At 36.9% G+C, this 21,657-nt stretch overlaps 4 protein-coding genes across 7 annotated transcripts in view; 3 read left to right on the top strand and 1 right to left on the bottom strand.

Annotated features, from left to right (window-relative positions):
• Positions 1 to 3,559, top strand: part of LOC108093462 — a 43,297-nt gene extending 39,738 nt beyond the window's left edge. The window contains 4 exon segments of the mRNA XM_017193538.2: positions 238 to 375; positions 971 to 1,598; positions 2,027 to 2,665; positions 3,302 to 3,559. Of these exon segments, the coding sequence (XP_017049027.1) occupies positions 238 to 375; positions 971 to 1,598; positions 2,027 to 2,665; positions 3,302 to 3,324 (1,428 nt within the window). The 3' untranslated portion in view covers positions 3,325 to 3,559.
• A 952-nt stretch (positions 3,560 to 4,511) lies between these two features.
• Positions 4,512 to 5,872, top strand: LOC108093458 (nucleolin 2). Its single transcript, XM_017193534.1, has 2 exons — positions 4,512 to 5,133; positions 5,460 to 5,872. The coding sequence occupies exons 1-2, from the start codon at positions 4,630 to 4,632 to the stop codon at positions 5,670 to 5,672; spliced, it is 717 nt and encodes a 238-aa protein (XP_017049023.1). The 5' UTR covers positions 4,512 to 4,629; the 3' UTR covers positions 5,673 to 5,872.
• On the bottom strand, positions 5,860 to 7,505 carry LOC108093459 (coiled-coil domain-containing protein 43). Its single transcript, XM_017193535.2, has 3 exons — positions 7,230 to 7,505; positions 6,951 to 7,172; positions 5,860 to 6,331 (listed from the first exon to the last, which is right to left on the bottom strand). The coding sequence occupies exons 1-3, from the start codon at positions 7,389 to 7,391 to the stop codon at positions 6,089 to 6,091; spliced, it is 627 nt and encodes a 208-aa protein (XP_017049024.2). The 5' UTR covers positions 7,392 to 7,505; the 3' UTR covers positions 5,860 to 6,088.
• A 266-nt stretch (positions 7,506 to 7,771) lies between these two features.
• LOC108086358 overlaps positions 7,772 to 21,657 on the top strand; it is a 91,648-nt gene continuing 77,762 nt past the window's right edge. Inside the window, exons 1-2 of one of the 4 annotated variants that reach the window (XM_043208899.1) lie at positions 19,374 to 19,421; positions 20,199 to 20,730. The gene's annotated coding sequence lies outside the window, so the exon portion shown is untranslated. Of the gene's footprint in view, positions 8,461 to 19,373; positions 20,731 to 21,657 lie in introns of those variants that run through there. The other 3 variants (XM_043208898.1, XM_043208900.1, XM_043208901.1) reach the window with 3 other exon arrangements.

Below are 21,657 nucleotides of genomic sequence, written 5' to 3'. Positions count from 1 at the left end.
TAGTACAATTAACCTTTTTTTTATTGTTGTAAGCTTACCATAGAATTTAAACCCCAACAAACAGCAAAGCATTATACCCCGTTCCCACCCAACGATTAATTTGATACCAGTTTCACAGCGCCCCACTGAGTGTGACCCGGGCAAATCAGTTTGTTTCGCATTCAGCGGAAAACCGTTTGCATAACCTTTAACTTGATTGTCTAACGATTCGCATTGTCTTCTGTGGTTTCGCTGCAGGTCAAGCTGGTGGACGTGGAGAAGGTGGAGTGGCTGAATCGGCGCTCCTACAGCGCCATTGGATTGCTGCTCGGGCGCGAGGGTCGCGTTCTCCTACGCTGCGATGATGGCCTCGAGGACTGGTTCGAGCTGCTGGAGGTGAGTGGCCATGAAACGGAAAAACAGTCAGCTCAAAATTAGTCAAGAATTTTCAGTAATTGAAAAAAAAAATAAAATATAATTTTCTTAAAAGCACTTGGCACAAAAAAAATATTTGCGCTAAGTTTATGGTCAACAAAGCCATAAATCTAATAAAAAGACTGACAAAAATTACATTGAATCATAAAATGTAAAAAAAATAAAATATATGTATCAACCAAATTTTAATATGAAAAGGCATTGATAAAAAATGTTCTATGTTCAATTTGCTGTAAGGTAAAAGGAAAGATTTAATATAAACAAATTTTAACTTAATTAACAATAAATTTAAAAAAAAAATAAAAGAAAAAAAAATTTTTAAATTTATATTTGAAATTTATCACCTTACAATTATTGGATTTTTCAAAACATATTTCGATTGTTTTTTCTTATTTTTTTTAAGTAACGTAAATATAATTTTTGAATTAAAAGAATTAAATAAATTAAATGTTCTGATTTTAAAGCTAGCAGAAGTGTATTAAATATTTAAATACTTAGTGACAGCATATAAAACGTATTCAAGTGCTTAAATTAAACATTTAATTTCCTGTTCCAGGAATGCACAATAACCTCGAAGGAGCGAAGACGAGCCCTGAAGATCGCCCAAGGACCGAGATCGCGAGCCTCGCTGGCTGCTCCTGTTTCACACGCCTCGCTGCAGTTCCAGCACTTTGGTCTGGGAGGCACTTACTCGAGTGCTCTGGACGACTGGCTGATGACCAATGGAACTGGAGGCCTGGCCCGTCACAAAATAGGAGCTGGCAGTCTGAATGGCTACGCAGGAGCTAATCCCTTCCTCTTCTCCGATTCTGTTCCGGATCTGAGTGCTCTGAACAACGAGAACCACAATCATCACCTGAGTGGCATCAGCACGAACCACTCGACTCCACAGAAGATCCCGCACCACAGCAACGCGAATCTCAGTCGATATTCGAATGGCTATGTCTCCGCCCAGAATAGTTTCACCCAGGCTGGAGCACTTTATGGATCCCCCAGGAGGATCTTCATCAACAGCAGTTTCGGGTCCAATCAGGTGGTGGATGAGGAGACCGAGGAGGCAGAGGTTCAGCTGAGGAGACCCAGACTTTTCCGCGGAGTGAGCGCCACTCCGGATAATGGCAACGAATTGGATCGGGATTGGCTATATAGAAAGCCAAGGGCGCCCACTGATATGAGGCACTCAGGTAGGTTCATTATAATATAATATTATATAATAGAATAGCAAATAAAATACTTAAGAGACACTAAAGAAAATATAATATCAACAGATTTTTGATGAATATGTAATCTTCAAAGACTTTAGATTAACCTTAAAAATCGTTATTTTGTGATACAATAAATAGGAAACAAGAAACAAAATTAAAAGAAAGGTTTTTGTAATACAAGAAATACATTAAATACCAAAATAAATATTTATTAGTCAACAAATCATTAAAAAAAATATTTTTTTCATGATAAACCTAAAATGTGATTAATTAATTAATTAATCAATTAAATAATTAAATTAATTTGGTTGTCTGTTTTACATTTCCTGTTTAGGCTTTCCATTCTATTATATGTATTTCCTTAAAAAATCCCCATTAATATATTATATTTATTTTGTATATTTCAGTCCAACCCATGTTGCCAACTGGCGGCGGCAGTAACATCGGCCTGGCCAAAACCGAGCTGGACTGTTCGGCCCATGATAGCGGCCTGGACACGCCCCCCTCGACGCACCGCCCCTCGAGTTACCGGGAGGCGAGTAGGGACAGCACCGAAACGAATGGCAGCTCCTCGAGGGGAACTCTACTGAATAACTCCTCGCCGGCCGGCAGCTTTCGGGCCAAGAAGCTGAGCAGCCAGGTGAGCAATCTCAACCAGCTGAACTCGCTGCACGGATCGAGATACTCGGTGCAGGATCAGCGCATCCTGAAGATGCGCAACAACGAGGAGGATCGCTGTGCCTCGATCAAGATGGCCAACCGCCTGAATCAGAATCAAGACCAGGCCTCCTACGATCCCAACCAGAATCGATACTATAAGAATGGAAATGCCACGCCCCCAACTTCACTAACGCCCCAACACACGCCGCAGCACAAGTTGCTGATGATGCATCATGGCAATGGAAACGGGAACTTGGGAACCCTAAATGGCAATAGCAATGGTTCAGGAACGGATCGGATGAACGGATCGGCCATCTTTAGGGAGCGATACCAACATCCCGCCTTGGCCGCCATCATAAACGAGGCTCAGGGTCTCAAGTTCCGAGGTATGTTCAAGGATTTATACGGTTTTGCCTGCACCTCTCATCGCTCATCTGGGACGGTTATGGGCTGGCTTTAAGATCATTTGGTTACTAAGTTTAATTATCGGAATGCTTAAGATCATAAAATAGATCTGAAAGAGTTAAGAATATTTTAGTTTTTATTTAGGTTTTTTGAGTTTAAAAAGAACTATTAAAATGGCATGACAATTTTGAGTTTCAATAATTTTAAGCTTGTTAGTTTTATTTGTTTTTAATTTCACTTTTTACCTAGCCATTCAAAATTGAATTTTTTTCAATATATTTAAATATTTTAAGTTTGTACTTTAATTCATTAAATTTTTATTATTATTTTTCATGTATTTTCATATATTTTATATTGTACAGTATTTTACTACTTTCAAAATAAATATGCCTCTAAATAAGTGTTTGTTTCGAAATTATTTTAATATTTAAAATTTTTAATGAATTAGTGAATGCAATTAGAATAAGGGATTATGCTTTTTTTATTTTCATGAGAATGATTTTAAATGCCTGTTTCAACATTTGTCATTCATTATCCATTAAAAGCATCATGTTTTATTCCTCCTTACAAATATTATATATATTACCATTTTACTTTTGCATGTTATCAAATTAAAGAAGAAACAGAAAATATGTGGTAATCTCCCAAAAACCAAATTGTGCATGATACACAAAGTCTCGGGCTCCATAGTGCATGACCAGATCAGGAAATATATATCGACCAGAAGATGTAGATAAAGAGATCCTTTCCCCAACTTGTAGAGCGCGCCTATTCGGATAGCCAGCAACGTCGTTTGAATAACAACAATGGACCGACTCCACAACCAGCCTCACCTCTCGCCCAGCGCCGGAATAATGTTGGAATCGGATCTGGAATCGGATCCGGAGTCGGATCGGGGGTTATATACGGCACGCCCACGCGTGTATAGCGACTAAAGGTCTAAGAATAATCCAAATCGATGGAGAATTGATTACTCCCCACTAGTTTAAAAAGTAAATAAGCGCTAAATTAGTCAACTTGATGGAAAGTTTGGAAATTATTTGCATAGAAAATACTTCAACGAAGGTAGAAAATAATATTAAAATAATAATAATAATTATGTAGAAGTACTCTTAGTGTGTGTGCTCCATTGTCCAGCTTTACGTAAATGTTTAAATAAATATACATTAGAGAACAAAATGAAACAAATAATGTCTTATTGCTTTAACTGGGGAAAAACTAATTTAAAGGGAGATTTTTTATGGTATGCATGGTAAGTATGTCAAAATATTATGCAACAAAATATTAAAAAAAAAAGTTTTGTGGTATTAAAATGAGGTATAGAAATGATTAAAAAAAAAGGAAAAAAATGTGAAACAAATTTTTCATGGTTCCAGAATTTTTTCTTTTAATTTTTTTGTGATAACCATTACATTTTTAATTTTTAAATCACGAAATAAAATAAATTATATATTGTTTTACTCTCACTCCGAAAGTACCAACTGTTGATTAGAAATTAATTACCTGAATTTCGGAAAAATGCATAACGAATTTAAGCTTTGACCTAATTCTGTCCAAGTCCGAAAGGGCAGAGATCAAGCTTACAAGATTCAGCTAAAAGCTTAAAGGATGCGTTGCAGGACTCCTTTAAACATAATGCTTTCTAAGCTTCGTCTTCCAAACTTTTCGGAGTTGCCTTATAAAAGATGCAACACAAAAAGCTCTGCAATAAAAAAAAGCTTCGACCGCGAGAGAGGACGAGCTGCAACCCTCGAAGGATAAATCAGGGAGACCCCCTTGTGCGGGTAATGGAATGGGCTTTTCGGAGTCAACAATAAAATTTTCAGTCAGCTTTGAGACGCAGCAGCCGCAGCAGCAAACGCAACAGCAGCAATACCGCTGCAGGATTTTCAGCGGTCGCCCAACCAAGCAGTAGCCAAAGGAATAGAGAATTTTTCCCAAAAGGATGCGGAGTCGCACGGAACTGGTGACCACCACTTTCGAGGAGAGCGACGAGGATGACTTCAGTCCCGACGACGATTCCGACTCGGAGGAGGACTGGCGGCCCACCAAGAAGCGTCCGGCGAAGCCATCTGGCTCGGATGGCGGCAGGAAACGGAAGTCAACGGCGGCCGCCGCCTCGAAGGCGAAGCGCCGGATGGCCAAGGTGAGCGACGAGGAGTCGGAGGACGAGGATGACCTAGAAACGGATCCCAGCGACGACGACTTCGACTTCCCATCGGCCAGCACCTCAAAGCGGCCGCAAAGTCTGCCGCCCAAGAAGCAGTTCGTGAAGCTCAACCAACTGGATTTGCTGGTCAAGAAGTCGGATCTCCGCGAAAGCGACTGGCTGAAGAACAATCGACTGTGTCTGTGGCGCAAGGATGACCAGACGAATTTACTGCAAAAGTATCTGCGGGTCAAGTCGGCTTCCGAGGAGGAGGAACTGCTCTTCACCTCCAGTTCGGTGGTAAGTCTGCTATTCTACTGAAAACGGTTGTCACATCAATTCGGATTCGGATTAGGCTGACAGTAACACGAATATTGATTATGCAAAAATCACATAAGCTTCAACTCATTATATATTGATGAAAGGAATTGGCGTTCAATCAATATTTGAAGTTCCTTTAGCTGTTTTAAATATGATGTTTGCATAAAGTGACTTCTACAACTACATAAAATCTTAAACAATTCTTTGTATTTAATAATAAATTCATTTTGAATGGAATCATGAAGTGACAACCATTTAACTTTCCATCATCTCAAGAAAATATGTATAAATTTATTTATTTTTAGTACTCCAGTTGGGATGATCAGCAGACCAGCGATTTCGTAGAAGTTAAAGTCAACTGTTTGGATCCCAATAATAGACGCATTAAACTGCACGATCTGGAGGCGGTTAAGAAAATCTCCAAGGAATTGCAATCAGAGCGGAATAAAAACCAAACATCTGACAAAGAAGAAACTTCGGAGGCGGAAGACGAAAAGCCAGATGAAGCCGATTCTTAAACAACTATTAATTATACAGAAAACTAACATTTTCTTTAGTATTTAAAACTAGTTGGCCAAGTTAGCGTTAAACAACAAATTTCCTTACAACAGCAGCCATGTGAAGATAACTTTAAATTTAATTTAGTAAATTAAAGGAGCCAGAAAAACAAAAGAAAAATCGAAAGAAAATCAAACACTTGAAAAATATCAATTCAAAACTTTGGTGTTTCAATTGTAATACATTTCACTTCGCTTGTATGCATTATATGCCAGACATGCTTGACAAAACTTTATATTTAATTTCAATTTGAAGCAGATATCGTTGATATGCAAAAAAAAAAAAACGTTCGACATCTTTTGCATATGCGCGGCATCAAAAAGTTGTATAAATCGCTTTGTATAGGAAGAGACTACGAATTTGCACTTGGGGACGGTTACCGACGCCTTTCGCCTTTGACGGTCTTGCGCTTTTCCTTCTTTTCCTCGCGAAGTTGCTTCTGCTTCTCGCGATCCTCTTTGTCCTTTTGCTTTTTGGCCGCGCTGTCCATTCGAGCCTGCTCTCGCTTTTCTTTAGCAAGAGCCTGAACATCGGATTTGTTAGTGTTCTTTTCGAGGAGTCCGGCATCATCGTCGCTTTCCGGCTGAGAATCGTCTTCGTCCTGGTTCACAACAGCAGTCTGTGGAAAGATTTATGATGAGTAATTGAGGTTTAACAGGTTTTAAAGAATTTGATACATAATTTAGCTCTGCAAGGGTATAAAAATCTAGCTTAAAATTATCATATAACCTAATCTGGTTTAAACCAAATCAGAAAGAAGCGTCTACGAATTTATTATGTTAAAATGGCAATCAAAAATAATATGAGCAATAAAATAATTTCGGAATCAACAAAATGCTGTACAAACTGGATGAGCTGGGATTTTTCCGATAGTCAAACTAAGAGTATATTTCGTATATTCGTAATGAAAACATTGCACAAAAATGTTATTATATGTTAATCAGATAATCAAATTCTTTTCTTTTCATTTTCTTAAGAAAAATATTAATAAAACGTTAATAGTAAGCAAAGAGATTCACAAGAAAAATAATTTAAAAAACAGAATAAAGCTAGAAATTAAATCGAAATTTTCTACAGATTTCGACTTTAAAGTCATATCCTAATAATAAGTATTCAATGGTAACCTATAAAGTTTAGTTATCATTAGAGCCAAAAGTAATATTCGAGGCAGATTATTCTGTCTTGACCAGAAGAATTTTAAAATTCCCTATGTTGAAATGGAAATTTCAGACAATAACCTGGGAATACTGAGCAAGAATCTGCTGCTTAATGCGGCGCTCCTCCTCCGTGTATTCACGCTCTTTGTTAACGGCGGGTTGCAGCTTTTGTTGCTCCAGTAATTTTGCCAACTGGGCATTCACATCGATGTCCAAGCCTTTTTTTGGCGGATCGTCGGCGCTGGGATGACTTTGTAACCATTTCTGGAGAATGGTGGCCACCAGTTCATCGATATTTGCAGACTGCAAGGTGAAGATTTATTGGTTTAGAAGTGAGTTCTATAATTATCAACAACTTACCCCGGTTTCGCTGAGGATTCCTTCGAGTCCCTCGGTTTTTTCCTCTGTGGTTTCGTCGCCTTCCAAAATGCCAACGATATACGAGCCGAATACGTTCTCGTCCATGTTCAGTTTTCGGAGCTGCTCGTTGAGCCAGCTCTGGAATTCCTCGCTGGCACTCATGGCTTCTTAAGACTTAGTTTATATTTCATATATGGAGGGTTTAACTTGCAAGATAATCCGGCAGTGACAAATCAGCCGCAAAAGGCAACAAAAAATTCTAATAGCATGTGGGGCAGTGTTGGGTAGTGGCTACATCAAACAGCTGTTGCGCTGGAGCTGTCAACTGGTGGGAAAAAGAATGATAAGGAATTTTAAACATTTAAAAAAAATTTTAACAAATATTTAATACATTGGATTGAAGTATATTTATGAAATTTCTAGCAAATTATTTAAGCTTTTTTTTTTGATGTTAATTACTGCTGGCAACTCCTACCCACACACAACTGTTAAGCAACTGTTATCCGCCAACAGTAATCAGCTGATCGCCCAGTGCTGGTTAATATCCGTATACACCTTTCAGTTTTTTGCCGACCTTAAAAATCTTTACGCTTTTTTATAACAAATCGAAATTGTTAACTGTTGTGTTGTTTCAACTTTGTCAGTTTTATTTACTGTGTTACCTGGCCTGCCAGCAATTCAGCTTAGATTATGTTAAAGTTCTGCTACCCAATTTAAACCGTTGAATGAAAGCATTAAAATTATAAACAAATTGTTTGTTTCTTGTGACTGAAATAATTTTACGGTTTTGTGCGTAAGTGTGAGTGACGTGACTTTTGCGTTTGTGTTGGTGTCTTCGTTTTCTGATAACTCGCAGCATACAAAAACAATAATAAATTGCAGCAACAACGTCACACGTCTGCGACACCTGCGTCGCTGTCGCCAAAGTTGTTGTTGTTTTCGTTGTTGTTGCCGCTGTCGTCGCCTTCGGCTTTTGTTTATTTGTTGCTGGGGCGTCTCGTCGGCAGACGCGTTATAAACAAAAAAAAAAAAAAAACAAAAATGTAAAGAAAAAAAGAAGGAAAGCACACATACACACACGCGTGAGCAGTTGGCAACAAGTGGAATATATACAAACAAATTTCTTACAATCTGTATGTTGGAGTGCAATCACAAGGCGTCAATGGATTCCTTTAAAATAATTAAAAACTCTTGGAAGAGATATTGCTAATGGGAATTAAATTAGATTCAGGTAAGTTCTACTTCGTTTTTGAAAAAGTTTTTTATGTTGTGGCAGGTCTGGAGAGCACATCAAAACGGAACTAGATTGTCTAATAAGATTGATTTGAAAAGAAACCATAGGCAAAGAATAATTCAATGTACACACTTAAAACTGGAGAAAAACATTACCGTTAAAAAAGTTTACCACATACCAAAAAACCTACACAATTCAAAATGATATCATTTTAAAATCAAAAGTTTTTATAAAGATTTGGTATCTTGGGTTTTAACAGCTTAATAAATATATTTGATAATTACCACCCATAAAATAAGCACCAGTATTACTTTGCATTGTTAATCCCTACCATAAAAATGTATATTGTATTTTTTTTTTTGCATGTGAGTGTGTGTGTGTGTGTGCGTAAGGAATGTTTATGAAAGACACCTCCAATCTTTGGTTCACCACCTGCAGAACCTTGAATATTTTCCCAGCATCCTACCACCCACAGAAAACCTTCCCCCCGCGTTTCTCCCATACTCCTCGGCTTATCGACTTGTGGCCTCAACTCGAGTTGTGTTGACTGTTTTTTTAATGGCCAACAACGTTGCAGGGATTGTTTATGAGCTTGTAAATGTGAGTGTTTTACACTTTCCAATCTGTGTGCATATTCATGTGAGCTCCTCCGCGACCGCGTATGTGTTTGTGTATGCATAATAAAGGCCATTAAAATTAAGTAATTGACGCAAGCAGCGAGCAGCAAGCAGACGACACCCGTTAAGGGTTAAGGGCGAAGAGGGGTGGAGAAGGAGGGGATGTTAACTGTTTCAACGGAGGGGAAAGGTAAAAACCGGAAAATATAAAAAACACAGCAAACGGAGAATGTTCCTCACTGAAATTTTTACAAAACCTTATTTCCTCTCTGTTCACCTTTTTGCTATTCTCCCTCTCTTTCACGCATTCATTGCAGAATTCGTCATTAAATTGGAGACCCATTTAAATTTCAGCGAGCTCATAAAATTCACACGTTTTATTGCTTACGCTTTTGGGTTCAAGCACAGTGGGGTAAAAAAAAAATGAATTTCTCCATGAAAGTATACTATATAAAAACCAGCAACTGATATTCAGTTATTTATTAAAAAAGTAAAGTAACAAATTAAAAATAATGGACAAGAGATGCAAAATATATTAGTGCCTAACATTTTTCGTCTGAAACTAAGAACTATGTACTTATTCCTATAACTTTTATTCATTATTATATTACATATTATTTATTTTACAACTAAAAACCGAGGAAATATTTCCCTTTTTTGTAATTTTTACTGATATTTTGACCAACGCCATACTCAATAAATTGATTTTTCCAATCACTTTCTTTGTTATTATATTTTAAACCCCTTTCGACCCACTGTGCGAATTCATCATGTTTTGCCTTCAGTTTTAACAGCTCCTTTCAACTGCCTTTTGGTAGTGGACACGCCCTCGCCCATAAAGATTTTCTTATTGGCTCGTTTTCCTGGCCATTTTTTACGGCGGATTTACTCGATAGCCTGGCCGCTGCATCGGGCCAAAATCTTGGCTCTAATTGTGGTAAAGCAGCAAATTGATTTTCATATCATAAACTCAAGCTTGCGGCCGGGCAATCAAATGGAAAGCGCAACAAGTCAAAAGCAGAAGTGGAATAATTCGGATGGTTGGGGATTTGGTATGTGGGTGCTTATGTTTTCAGAAGGGGGTTGCACTTCACATAACAAAATCAATTCGACAACGGGTGGGTGGGCTGTTCGAGGATGCCACGGGGCGCTTATCCTGCAAAGTACTCTCCATTCTCCGTTCTTGCTGCTCGTGGAATTTTCCTGGACCGCCAGCGGAGAAAGCGAGAGCTAATTCCAAATGGGGTGGCGATGGGTGCTTGGCGGGGTGTGTGTGAGTGTGTGTGGCTGTGATCTATGTAATACCATTGCTTATTTCGGCGGCGCTGATTCCATGTTGCGTGACTGAAAACATATGCTCTCTTCCCGTTTTCTTAATTGGGAATTATGTATTTATTTTGCATTAGATGAAGATAATAAAGGGGAGAAATTTAAATTAAAAGCTATTTAAATAGAACGAAAATAGTAATAAAATTAAGTAATATTCAATTAAAATAATAAGTCAATTGCCATAGAAACCTTGAGACATCTTTAAGAAACCTAAAACATAAGTTCCTTTTATTTTATTTTTTAAGACACTTTACATTGTCGGTTTTATTCACTGACATATTCTGTTCCCAAATTAAATATTGTTTGAAACCTTTGTATTACAATTATAAAATAACATATTTTGTATACCCATTTTGTATATAACTTCTCCATTAGTTTTTCCAAATACCTTAATAATAAGTTATGAAAAGACCTTCTGCAATTTTCTTTGGTCCTCCTAAAATGTTCAACTTTATCGATGGGCGCAATTTGCGAAGGTTCTGCGATTCCATTCGGGATGCTAAGTAGCTCCCTGGGTTTCCAGAGCCCAAACCATATGCCCCGGAGGAGGAGTTCACTTTTCACTCGCCACTCGGCAATCGGTAATGTGATTGAAAAGGCTTCTTCGGTTGGCTGCCAGTTGGATGCCATGCGGCACCATGGGCGGTTGATGGATTCCATTCACTGGGCTCGTATCCACTTAACTATTTCGATGGATTGGGGGGCAGCTCCTCTTGTTGTTTTTGTTTTTGCTACTGCCGCTGACATTTTCATTTTGCTACAGTTGGCTACAGTTTTCCCGCTGTCGCTTTTCTTGTGCTGTATCATTGCCATGTCGTTGACAAATTGTCTAAGTAAATGAGGGATGGAAGGACGGAGGAGGGTTTTTGGGATCCAAGGGATCTGGTATCCAGTCCCTTAAAATGTGTGCCAATAAATGTGTGTTAAAAATACCGTTAGGCAGGGCTACAAACTCACTCAAGTTGGGTCATTGTGATAGATGTTCGCGTCCAAAGGAGCGACTCCTGTTGCGCCCAAGAATCCCAGGCGGTGGTCCCCCCAATCTCGATTTTCCCGCTCCTTCCGAGAGTCTAGCTGCTCGCAAACAATTTTCAATTAAGCGCACAATCACGATAAATAAATCTCATTGTGGAAAAAAGCCAGTTTCATCTACACGAGCTTAGCTTAACTTGGCTTGGCTTTTCTCCCGTTGTACAGCAATTTTCTGCGGTTTTTCTTGCCATTATCAAGGGGGGGTAATGGGGGTTTTCCCCTGGTTTTCCACGGATGGCGGTGGGCGGCGTGGCGTTGTGTGGCACTGACTGCAATAAAACTCCACCCAGGTAGCGACTTCATTGCAATCTTCACTCGCTTTTCCTCCAGCGTGGCTAACACGCTTTTGCTTCTAGCTGTTGGCCAATGCTCTTCGCACAAGCGGGTTACCCGCCTTCATCCGACTTTGGCGAGTTGCTGGCCCATGAATCATACCATTAATTACCGGGTTATGGTGTGAACTGGCATAAATTAGTCATGTATTGCGAAGCGGTTGCCCAAAGGCTCGGTTTAATTGATTCAAACTGAATGAAGGCAAATTATGTTGATTAAAAAATGTGATTGGAGATAAAAACACAAATTAAAGATATATCCCAATATCCCACACAACCAAATAAATCATAGAACACAACATTAATTTTTAATTTTTTTCTTTCTTCTCAATATTCGTAATATTATTTTTTATAAAGTCATTTCTAAATATTTGTTAATAATTTATTTGATAAATATAAATTGTCTTAATATTATATATGTACATATATGTTAAGTATTTTATTAATTACTTATATTGTAAAAGAAAGGTGTTTGTTGTTTTCCCCATAAGTGAATCAAAAATTCGCCTCCTTATGGCCAACTTCCCCTACTTGTTTATGTTTCATTTCCTTGCCATAAATTGTGCGGTTAAAGAGCCAAGTATAGGGCGACATTGAGAGAAACAGAGAGGTAGTGGCAATATGTTTTTATAATGTTGATATATGTGTGCTTTCCTTGCAATTTACGGGTCACACGACAAATACTCATTTTAGCTGGATATTTTAAAGGCGATTGCTGCGTGTGGTCAAATTTTCATACACAAGTGAGCTGATGAGTAGAAATAAAAAAATAAAATGCAGGCAAATTCAATCAAGCGAAATTTAACAAGATTTCCGTGAAGCGGCGGCATCTTCTTCTTCATCCGATCTGGCCGTCTAATGGATAGAATCTCTGCTCATCCCCAACCACAAATTAAGCAAAACTTTGTTGGAACACCCCCTCCAAATCCTCGTAGCTCCCCTATCAAAATAATAAAAAAAACGACCGAGAGGCCAAACTTGATTTCGCAGGAGAACATTTCTTATAAAGTAAATAATAAATCAGCGGCGAGACGATATATATATGAAAAAGAAAGAAGTAGAGGGAGAAGAAGAAGGAGATTCACACACATGTGAATCTATATAGGGATATAGCATCTCAAAGATGCTGAAAAGAATCTCCTAAAATCTACCCATAGAAGATTTAGTGGCTTCGTCTTCGGGCTTTCGTTGCTTTTGCTTAGGTAGCTCAAAAGGAAGTAAACAGGATTTGAGCTTTACCAGGAATCTTTTCTCTTCTTCTTTTATTTTCTTATTTTTTTTTTTTTGTTGTTGTTCCCCATTTTTGTGTTTGTGTTTGTTATGTCTTTAACCTTTCGGACATTAGGTACAAAATAGTTTGATATATTTAGGGGTCTTCCTCTCCCTTTTTGCTTAGGCCTTAGATTTTGCCTTAACGAAATTCGATATATTTAAATATGTATATTATTTTATGGGGTCTTTTCTGCTGCTGTTGGCGCTCCTCACTTGGGGGTTCTCTTAATAAATTCTCTGAATTTTAATAAATGATAAGACTCGTGTAATTTGAAGACATTGTACATAATTTCTGTCTTGTTTTTTTTTCCTCCGTTGGCTATGTGTGAGAAAATTTTAGAAGATTGGTTTGAATACCCTGCAGTTCTGGCTGTCACCTGGTGTCTCGTGGCATTCAAGCAATCAATGTGTAGGAAAGGAAAAGGGATATTCCTAAGTTTCCCTCTCTTTCTCACTCTTATAATACGATTTCGTTGCTTGCACCCGACGGCGGCCCGACTCCAAATTTGTCTTCTATTCTTTCGTTTTTCTAATTGCACTGTTGTCATTCTCCGTTACAAACAAAAAATTGGTTACCAATGGAAAATACGGCTGAGGGGCGCTCGACTTATGTATACTCTTTTGATGTTAAAGTTCTTCAAATATTAAATATAATATATATTATATTTTATATATTTTCAACATTATATAAATTATTAAACCAAGATAAGCATAACACAACATTGATTGCAAATATATGTAGATATAATATAACTCGCGTGTCATTTATGGTCGGTTATACCCAAAAAAGAAGGGTATACTAAAAGGGTGAAAAATAAAATTGAACTGCTCATTCTTTTGCGTTGTGCGTTGACAATTAGTTGTGAAATTACTTAATTTGCGCAAGGCGCAGCGGAATCGTTTAAAAATCATGTAAGTGTCGTTAAGTTTACAAAAATATTATGTTTTTTACTACAAACTTTTTTAAATCTTTTTAGAATATACAGGCTGTACGATAAATTCGTTTGAAAGGTACGATTGCTTTAAATTAAAAAAAGTAATACATATATAATATGTAATAATAAAAATATTTTTTGTACCATAGATGGACGCAAAACAGCCGTTGTCCTGTAAATATTCCACATAAATGGTAAACAAAAACTTTCTAATTTCATATTATTTATGTACTTATCTCTTATGTTACAAAATAAGATTTATTAATAAAATAAAAAAAAATTAATATATATATATTGTTTTTCATATGAATTTGGGGATGACATTTCAGACATTGGCATAGATGATTTCACTAAGGGTACCCTCGCAAAAGCCATCGATGACAACATCGCCTCCACGCCATCTACGATATCATCGATGTCTTATACGAATTTTCTCCATACAAAATTCGTATAAGCCATCGATGCCTCGCTCGATGACTCGGACAAAATGGTCATCGAGAGCGACATGCATGTCAAATCCTAGAATGCCATACAAAACTTTATATGAAGTGACATCAGTGCGACACCAGGTGCTACGGACACTGGCATCGGTGGGTCGTCGTCCATGTCATCGACGACAAGCCACTTTTGGAACTGCAGGGTATTTATGCGAACGTTATTGTAGTTTATTTTTGTTTGTATTCGAGAGTCAGTCACTTGATGCCGTCGCTTCGGGGAATTTTATTGTTACTAAAATTGGTCTTATTGGGTGGATTTCGTTTGGGAACTTTTCAAAGAGGTAAAGAAATATGTTTAGGTTTACTTTTTGAAGCTGATTTTAAGTCTATAAAATGTATAAATATATTTTAAATGAATCATAAAAAATGAAATATTAATATTAATCATTAAAATGTCGACAAAATGTTTTACGATATTGAAAGCAAAAATATTTGAGTTTAAAAATATTTTAAATTATTTTTTGTTTATAAAATAAATTTATTTCTTTAAAGATTAAACCAACTGAAACACAAATTTAAAATACACATGCTTTTATGCTGCCTTTTTAACCCATTTGGAATTCGTAATTAAATTTCATAAATACGAAAAAAGAAGCCAATTTCCATAGGGGTTCCATTCCACACATTTGATCAATTATTCATTAAAATGCACTTTGGACTCGGGTTTATGGGCATTTCCTATTTACACTTATCGTGTTGTTTTTCGGTATTCATTTTTCATGTTGTTCTTGCTGTTTTCGTTGTTGTTCTTGCTGCCGCTTATTTACCAGCTTTCCATGCTTTTCTGCACAAGTGAGCAATTATTTGTGCAACATAATTAAAATTTTATTAATTCATAAACAAATGCGCAGAGAGCGTACACAAAACTGGGGAGCGAAAAGGTGCAGAAAGTGCCGAGGAGGCAGGAAGAAGGACTCCATGCTGCAGTTGCCTTTCAGCACTTCATCAACGCCAAATGTTGATGTTGCTGTTGTTGTTGTTGTTGCATTTGCAACTGCTGCTGCTGCTGCATCATTCATAAAAAATGCCATAAATGCAGACAGAGCAACAACAACAACAACAACAACATCAGTGGCACGTAGAGTAGCCACCTCGGCTCTTCAGGTGCGAATTTCACACTCAACCCTTCTGAATTTTCCCACCCCCTTTTTGCCACCCACCACCTCGTCACCTTGTCAATTTTACATGTAGAGCACGTGTCGCCTGCTCGGTGCTCAGATGTTTTGCTCTTGCACTGGGAATTTTCTTCCTCAACTCTAATTAAAGACCTCTTCAGAAAACCTCCTCCTTGAACCTGCCTGCAAAAACAAGAACAACACACAAAAAATGAGTAACTGCCATCAACATAAACTTTTAATTTGATACTACACGAAAACTCCAGGAAAAAGCTGAAAAAAATACAAGAAAAATAAAAAGCAGAATAATAAATTAAAAAACTGTGGCTCTTTTTCTATCTTTCACGGTTGCAACACCTGTCGAATTGTGGACATCAGCATAAAATAGAATCCAAATAAAACAGAGCCGGAGGGAATATATATAAATATGTTAAATATAAAGCTCACCAGCAGACACTGAGGAAACCCAGCAAAAAAATAAGCGAACACGGCAAATACGAAGTAGAAGTAATGCATACAATATTAAACAAACAGCACAACGAACAAAATATTAACAAAATATAACTCTCGAAAATAGGTGAGGAATAAAATAACAAGATCAAAACAAAGCCATGTGTGCTGAAACTCAGACAAATAAGAATTTAAGCAAATAGAAAGAGATTCAATATTTACCAGAAGCCAAGTGGAAACTTCTGTCAGCGAAATTTGAAACGCATTTTTGAAACAATTGTAAAAATAAATAAAATGCAACAAAATCATAAAGATATTTGAAATGAAGTGTTTATTTACTGACCAAAAATTGTATTAAATAAAAATAATAGATTACTAGCTATGGAAGAGTTTTTTCTTTATTTCTAAATTATTTCAGCCCAATTTTATACGCATATCAGATAATTTTGTATTAATAAATAAAATACAATGAAATCATTTACATATGTACATATCTAAATAAAATATGGTTTCATAAAAACGGATTTATATATAAGAGAACTAAGGCTTTTTTTGTACTTCCTATTTTCTGTATTTAACAAACTGTATTCCTTTACCAAATTCAAATGCAATATACTCCCAATAAAAAAGTCCGTTCAATGTTTTCCGCAAACAAATCCAAGGCAAAGGCCCTGACAAACAAACAAACAATCAAAAAATAGAAGCACAATCATATTTTCGCATGAAGTTTGGCCAAAACGCCTTCGTTTTGGGTTCCCAACTTTGATTTTAATTTCTTGTTGGCCTAGCGTGGCCAAATGAAGAGGGCTTTTGGGTTTTTATTTTATTTTTTTTTCTTGAGGGGGTCAAAAAGCAGAATGGGGGAGGGGGAATTGGGGGGATCGTCTGCACACTGAGATTTATGGCGTCAGGTTGGCAACTACTGGTTTTGATTTTTATTTTTAGAGTTTGCCTTACGTGGCTTCATCGCCGGCTCTTTAATTGCTTTTTTCAAATTCACTTTTTGGCTGCTTTACTTTTTTTGTTCTTTTTTCCATCTATTTATACATTACTCACCTTGGGTAAAAGTGAGCAAAAACAAAAAAAAAAAAAAAAGCCAAATTTGGCTGAGATCTAAGCAAATTTTGAGGAAAACTCGTCAGAGGATCAGTTCAGGTTGCTGGGTGGTCATCAGGTGTCAAACGTTGCGGTTCATCATTATTTTGAGTCATTTTGTATCTAAGTATCTAATTGTTAGACACATTACAAAAAAGCCAACGTAGACATAAAGAAAATGGCAAGTTTTAAGTTTTTAAACAGTCAGCAATTAAAGTGGCTCTTTGGCAATGGTTTCTGTTGTTGTTGTTGTTGTTGTTGGGCCATTATGTGCATAAAATTATCAACAACATTAGGAGGGCCAAAAACAGCCAACACACTAAATGTACAATTGTCATGCATAATTACGGCTCGAAAAAATCCATGGAAAATCTCAACTGCTGACAAAAAAGAGTTAACGGCGAAAGCTTAGAAGGGTTTTCAAAGGGGAGAATCTTAAGTTGGCTAGGCCGATTCTTGGCGGGAATATACATAGCTTAAGTTCTAGAACGTTGGAGCTAGGGAATGGGCAAAAAAAAGTCTTATAATGATGTCATTGGCAAGGGCAGTTAGCTCCATTTTCTGTACAGATTTGGCAGCGTATTTAACTTATTAAATGGTATATGGCATATGTTAAAAAACGTTAGATAAAATGTTAGATAAACTACATGTTTTATGGCCTTAAAAGCTTTAATACACATTAAACTAACTTTAATATATAACCTTCTTTTTGGTTTACTATGTTTTTACCCTACCAGCTTTAATCTGTTTAATAAGAAAGATAATCCTAATATATTTGCTATATATTATATAAGGAATGAAGACGAAAACCATACTCTCTAAACATCTTATTTAGTCAAGTTAAGGCAATAAAATGCAACTTATTAAAACAAACTCGAGCACAAAAAATCCAAAACAAATTGCCATAAAAAGTAGCTAAATAGCTGCAATATATATAACGCTCGTTCTGTGCAGATATACGTAGTCCCATAGCTATCTATATAGGTATTTGTGTAGGAACAGCTCTCTAGCTGCTATTGCTATTGAAATTGAAGGCAACAACGTCGTAGACGACGTTCCGCGGAGAGCTTTTCCATCTTTTTTACTGTTTATTTTTGTGCTTAATTTTGTTTTGCGTTTTGCCCCGGCTACAAAGCTACAACTGAGAAGCCAAGATTGGCTCTTCCGCACGCTCTCTTATCAACTTTTGGCCTCTTCTTTGTGGCGAGCCCCAAACACAACATGTGTTTCGTCATCAAAATGTTGTGTTGTTGCTTTGTTTTTATTTCTTTTCTTGAAATACTTTTTTTTAATTAAAATAAATACATTTTTAGAGCATTAGAATACAATTTTAAGATTACAACTGGATAATCCTCAAATTGTTTGCCTCTCCGTAAAAGAAAAAGTAACAGTAATAGATTATTTAAACCAATTATAATAAAACCATATATGTATTATATGATACGTTTTTCTAAAAATGATTTTTTTACCATATAATTATAACTTATAATTTTTAACTTAATAATTATAAATTTTAACGAAAGATTTTCAAAATTTAAACAAAAAACATGTTTAGCATGCCGTATAAAAAACAAAAGATTTCTCCCTATAAAGTTTTTTTAAATTTAACTCGGTTGTAACAAAAAAAAAATATTTTATTACTTTATTACTTGCTCCGATAACGCATTTAATTAAAAATGTCATTAACTAAAAACCGCCAAAAATTTCTTTTTCTTATTGGAAAAATGTTGGTAAACAGATATATGTACATACAGACTACAACAATTTTCTTAAAGTAACAACTGCGTCTCGTAATTTCAAAATCTCCTCAAACTTTGTTTTCAAATATTCGAAAACTGGGTTCGTTATTGCTTTTGTTTTCGCCAAGCCGCCATTAAAAAACAAAGTTTCTTTTGCCCCCGAACACTGGGTTTGTTTTTGTATTTGTTTGTGTTTTGCGAGTGGTGGGGAGCCCAAGCGAAAATGCCGGCACTTGGGAGAGTCGCGAAGAGCGGCGAAGGTCCAACCAGCTGTCCCGTTCTAATGGGGCCGCCCCCCAGCGGCAGAGCGAAGGGGAAAGCAATAGGCCAGTGCGGCCGTCTCCCACTCCCACACTTGACACAGCGCAAAGAGCGGGCGAAGAGAGCGCTAAGAGAGGGCCGAGCACGTCACACAGCTGGTGGATACGCGTATCGGTGAGATGCACTTCAGTGCGAGTCGTGTGTTTCGGTTCGATTTCGTATCTCAGTTCGTATTCGTATCTCAGCCCGCTTTCGTATCTCAGTTCGAGTTTGTATTTCGTTTGGTGAGGTCCACTGTGCGCCACTGCTCGCAACAGTCCGCTTTTGTCCACTGTCGACGTGTCTCTCTCTGGCTCTCTTCGCCGTGCGTGTCCGTCCCGACTTTATTTACCTTTCATCTGGCGTTTTTCACAAAGAATAAAGATCAACTCAAAGTTATGGCCGTATCTTGCGGATGCAAAAGTGCGTAGAAAACGTAGAAAACGCAGCTAAACGAAGAGGAAAAGTTGGCGCAGCCCAAAAAGAAGAAAGAAAAAAGCAAAGCAAAGTGCGCGTGTGTGTTTACGTGTGCGTGCGTGTGTGTGAGTGCGTGTCTTTTTCGTCGCTCCTTTGCAAAAAAAAAATCGTATCTTTCAGATACACGACAATTACTTGAGACAAGAGCAACAGAAATCTAATAATCAGCTTAGGTTCTATTTTGTTGTAACAATTAGGGTTTTAAAGAAATTTTCCTAGTTTCGTTGCGGAATTTTTGTGTGGCGTTCCACTGCCCAAAACGTCCCCCGCTCTTTCTTTTTGGCTCTCGAGTTCTCGCTCTCTTCATTTGGCTCTCTCGTGTCGCTTTGCCGCTTTCGGGTTTCATAATTTTGTCGCTTTTGGCTTGCGTATCTTTATTTATATTTTGTTTCGGTTCCATTGCGTTTCGCTCAGTGTGAATTTTAATTGCCCACTTTTTGGAAAATTCAAAATACAAATTTCGAATTCTTCACCGCCACCTCCCCCAAAAACAAAAACAAAGCACACGCAATATTAATAGTTTTACATTCTTCTCGCCCAAACAGTTTCTCTGACAAAATACTATATGATTTTACCCAAAGATCTTGGTGTATATAGTTTGTGCAAAATAAATACAAATAAAAACCATAAATAAATTCAAGCTAGCCTTGGCGAAATAATTGAAAAATATTTTTAAAAAATACATAAAAAAAAAGAAGAGATAAAAACCAAATCGATATAGAGATATATATATTTATACACACAACGGTTTCACTTTGCGAGTTGTATACAAAGTAATAAAGAAATATAAAAAATATAAAACAAAAGCGATTTACAGTTAATCACGCAAATTGATCAGTTGTCTGCCTCACGGTCTTTAAAAACCTCTCAAAATAAAATAAATACCACGAATAAAAAGTGCAAATCAATGTGCAAAATCAAATGATATATTCAATAATTATCACTTATAATGCCCCCTAACAAACTAAGCAAACATGGATTAACGCATTTATTGTAGATTTTATTATCTATGGGATTATATTCGAAGTCAGCGAAAGGTTTGAATGACTGAATGCAACGTAAATTAATAACTGAAAGGTATGAACGAATCTCAAAAATAAATTTAAGATTTAGAATAAGAAATAAAATTAAAAGGTAAAAAAAAATTTAAGTTTTTATAGTAATATATATAGATAAACAAATTAAAGTGAAGGATTCCTCTGTATTTACTGAATAAATTGGATGTAGAATAACTTTCAGATAAAGTATCTTTTAATCTTGTGTTTAATGACTCCTGAAAATCTTTTAAAATGGAAATAATCGTGTTTAGCCACGTAAATCGATCTGAAACTCCTTATAAATATCATTGCTTCTTTGCTGACTCATCAGTGCGATTATTTCTTCGGATTGGTCATCCATCGCCATTTGAATTTCCCAACATTTCGTCATGACGGCCTTTTGCAAGCGAGTTATCAGAAGTTCGGTTCGAACAGCTCGAAATGATGGCTGGTGGAAATCATAATCTGAGAACTCGGAGGTGTAGAACTGCAGGCAGTTCGTCTGAGAGGCCTTTGGTTACATAAGAAAACGTGAGTCGAGTCGCTCGGTTCGGTTCAGTTAGAATTCTTTTGCTAATACACGAGCAAACATTGTAAACTGCCTCGGTGTTTCGTTTTCTTATTTTTTTATATTTTTTTTGGTGTTTGTCATTCTCGGGCGGTGCGATCTCTCGGCGGCAAACAAAACCCCAAAACTCTACGTAAACCCAAAAAAAAAACCGAGAACCCAGAAGAAATATCACTGGGGAGCAGTGAGAGAAAACCGAATGAAAATCGGCTCACACGAATCGGAAAGGTTTCTTTTCTAATTTTTTTTTATTCGTTTGTTCTCGTTCCCTCTCGCTCTTCGTATCTCACAGATACATTTGTCAAAAAAAAGACGAAGCGTGTATGCGCCTGCTGCTGGTTTTTTATCAGCGCTAAAAGCAGCGAGTTTTGCATATGATATTGAAATATTTATTTTGAG

Source organism: Drosophila ficusphila, unplaced genomic scaffold (genome assembly GCF_018152265.1).
Source record: "Drosophila ficusphila isolate 14025-0441.05 unplaced genomic scaffold, ASM1815226v1 contig_787, whole genome shotgun sequence".
NCBI lineage: Eukaryota > Metazoa > Arthropoda > Insecta > Diptera > Drosophilidae > Drosophila > Drosophila ficusphila.
Note: the sequence above shows the minus strand (reverse complement) of the source record. Positions and strands in the feature narration are given on the sequence as shown.

Coding starts and splice junctions, on each gene's coding strand:
- LOC108093458 (XM_017193534.1), top strand. CDS start 4,630: ATGCGGAGTCGCACGGAACTGGTGACCACCACTTTCGAGGAGAGCGAC. Junction 5,134..5,459: donor TCTTCACCTCCAGTTCGGTG/GTAAGTCTGCTA, acceptor ATTTATTTTTAG/TACTCCAGTTGGGATGATCA.
- LOC108093459 (XM_017193535.2), bottom strand. CDS start 7,391: ATGAGTGCCAGCGAGGAATTCCAGAGCTGGCTCAACGAGCAGCTCCGA. Junction 7,173..7,229: donor GAATCCTCAGCGAAACCGGG/GTAAGTTGTTGA, acceptor TTCACCTTGCAG/TCTGCAAATATCGATGAACT. Junction 6,332..6,950: donor TTCTTGCTCAGTATTCCCAG/GTTATTGTCTGA, acceptor ATCTTTCCACAG/ACTGCTGTTGTGAACCAGGA.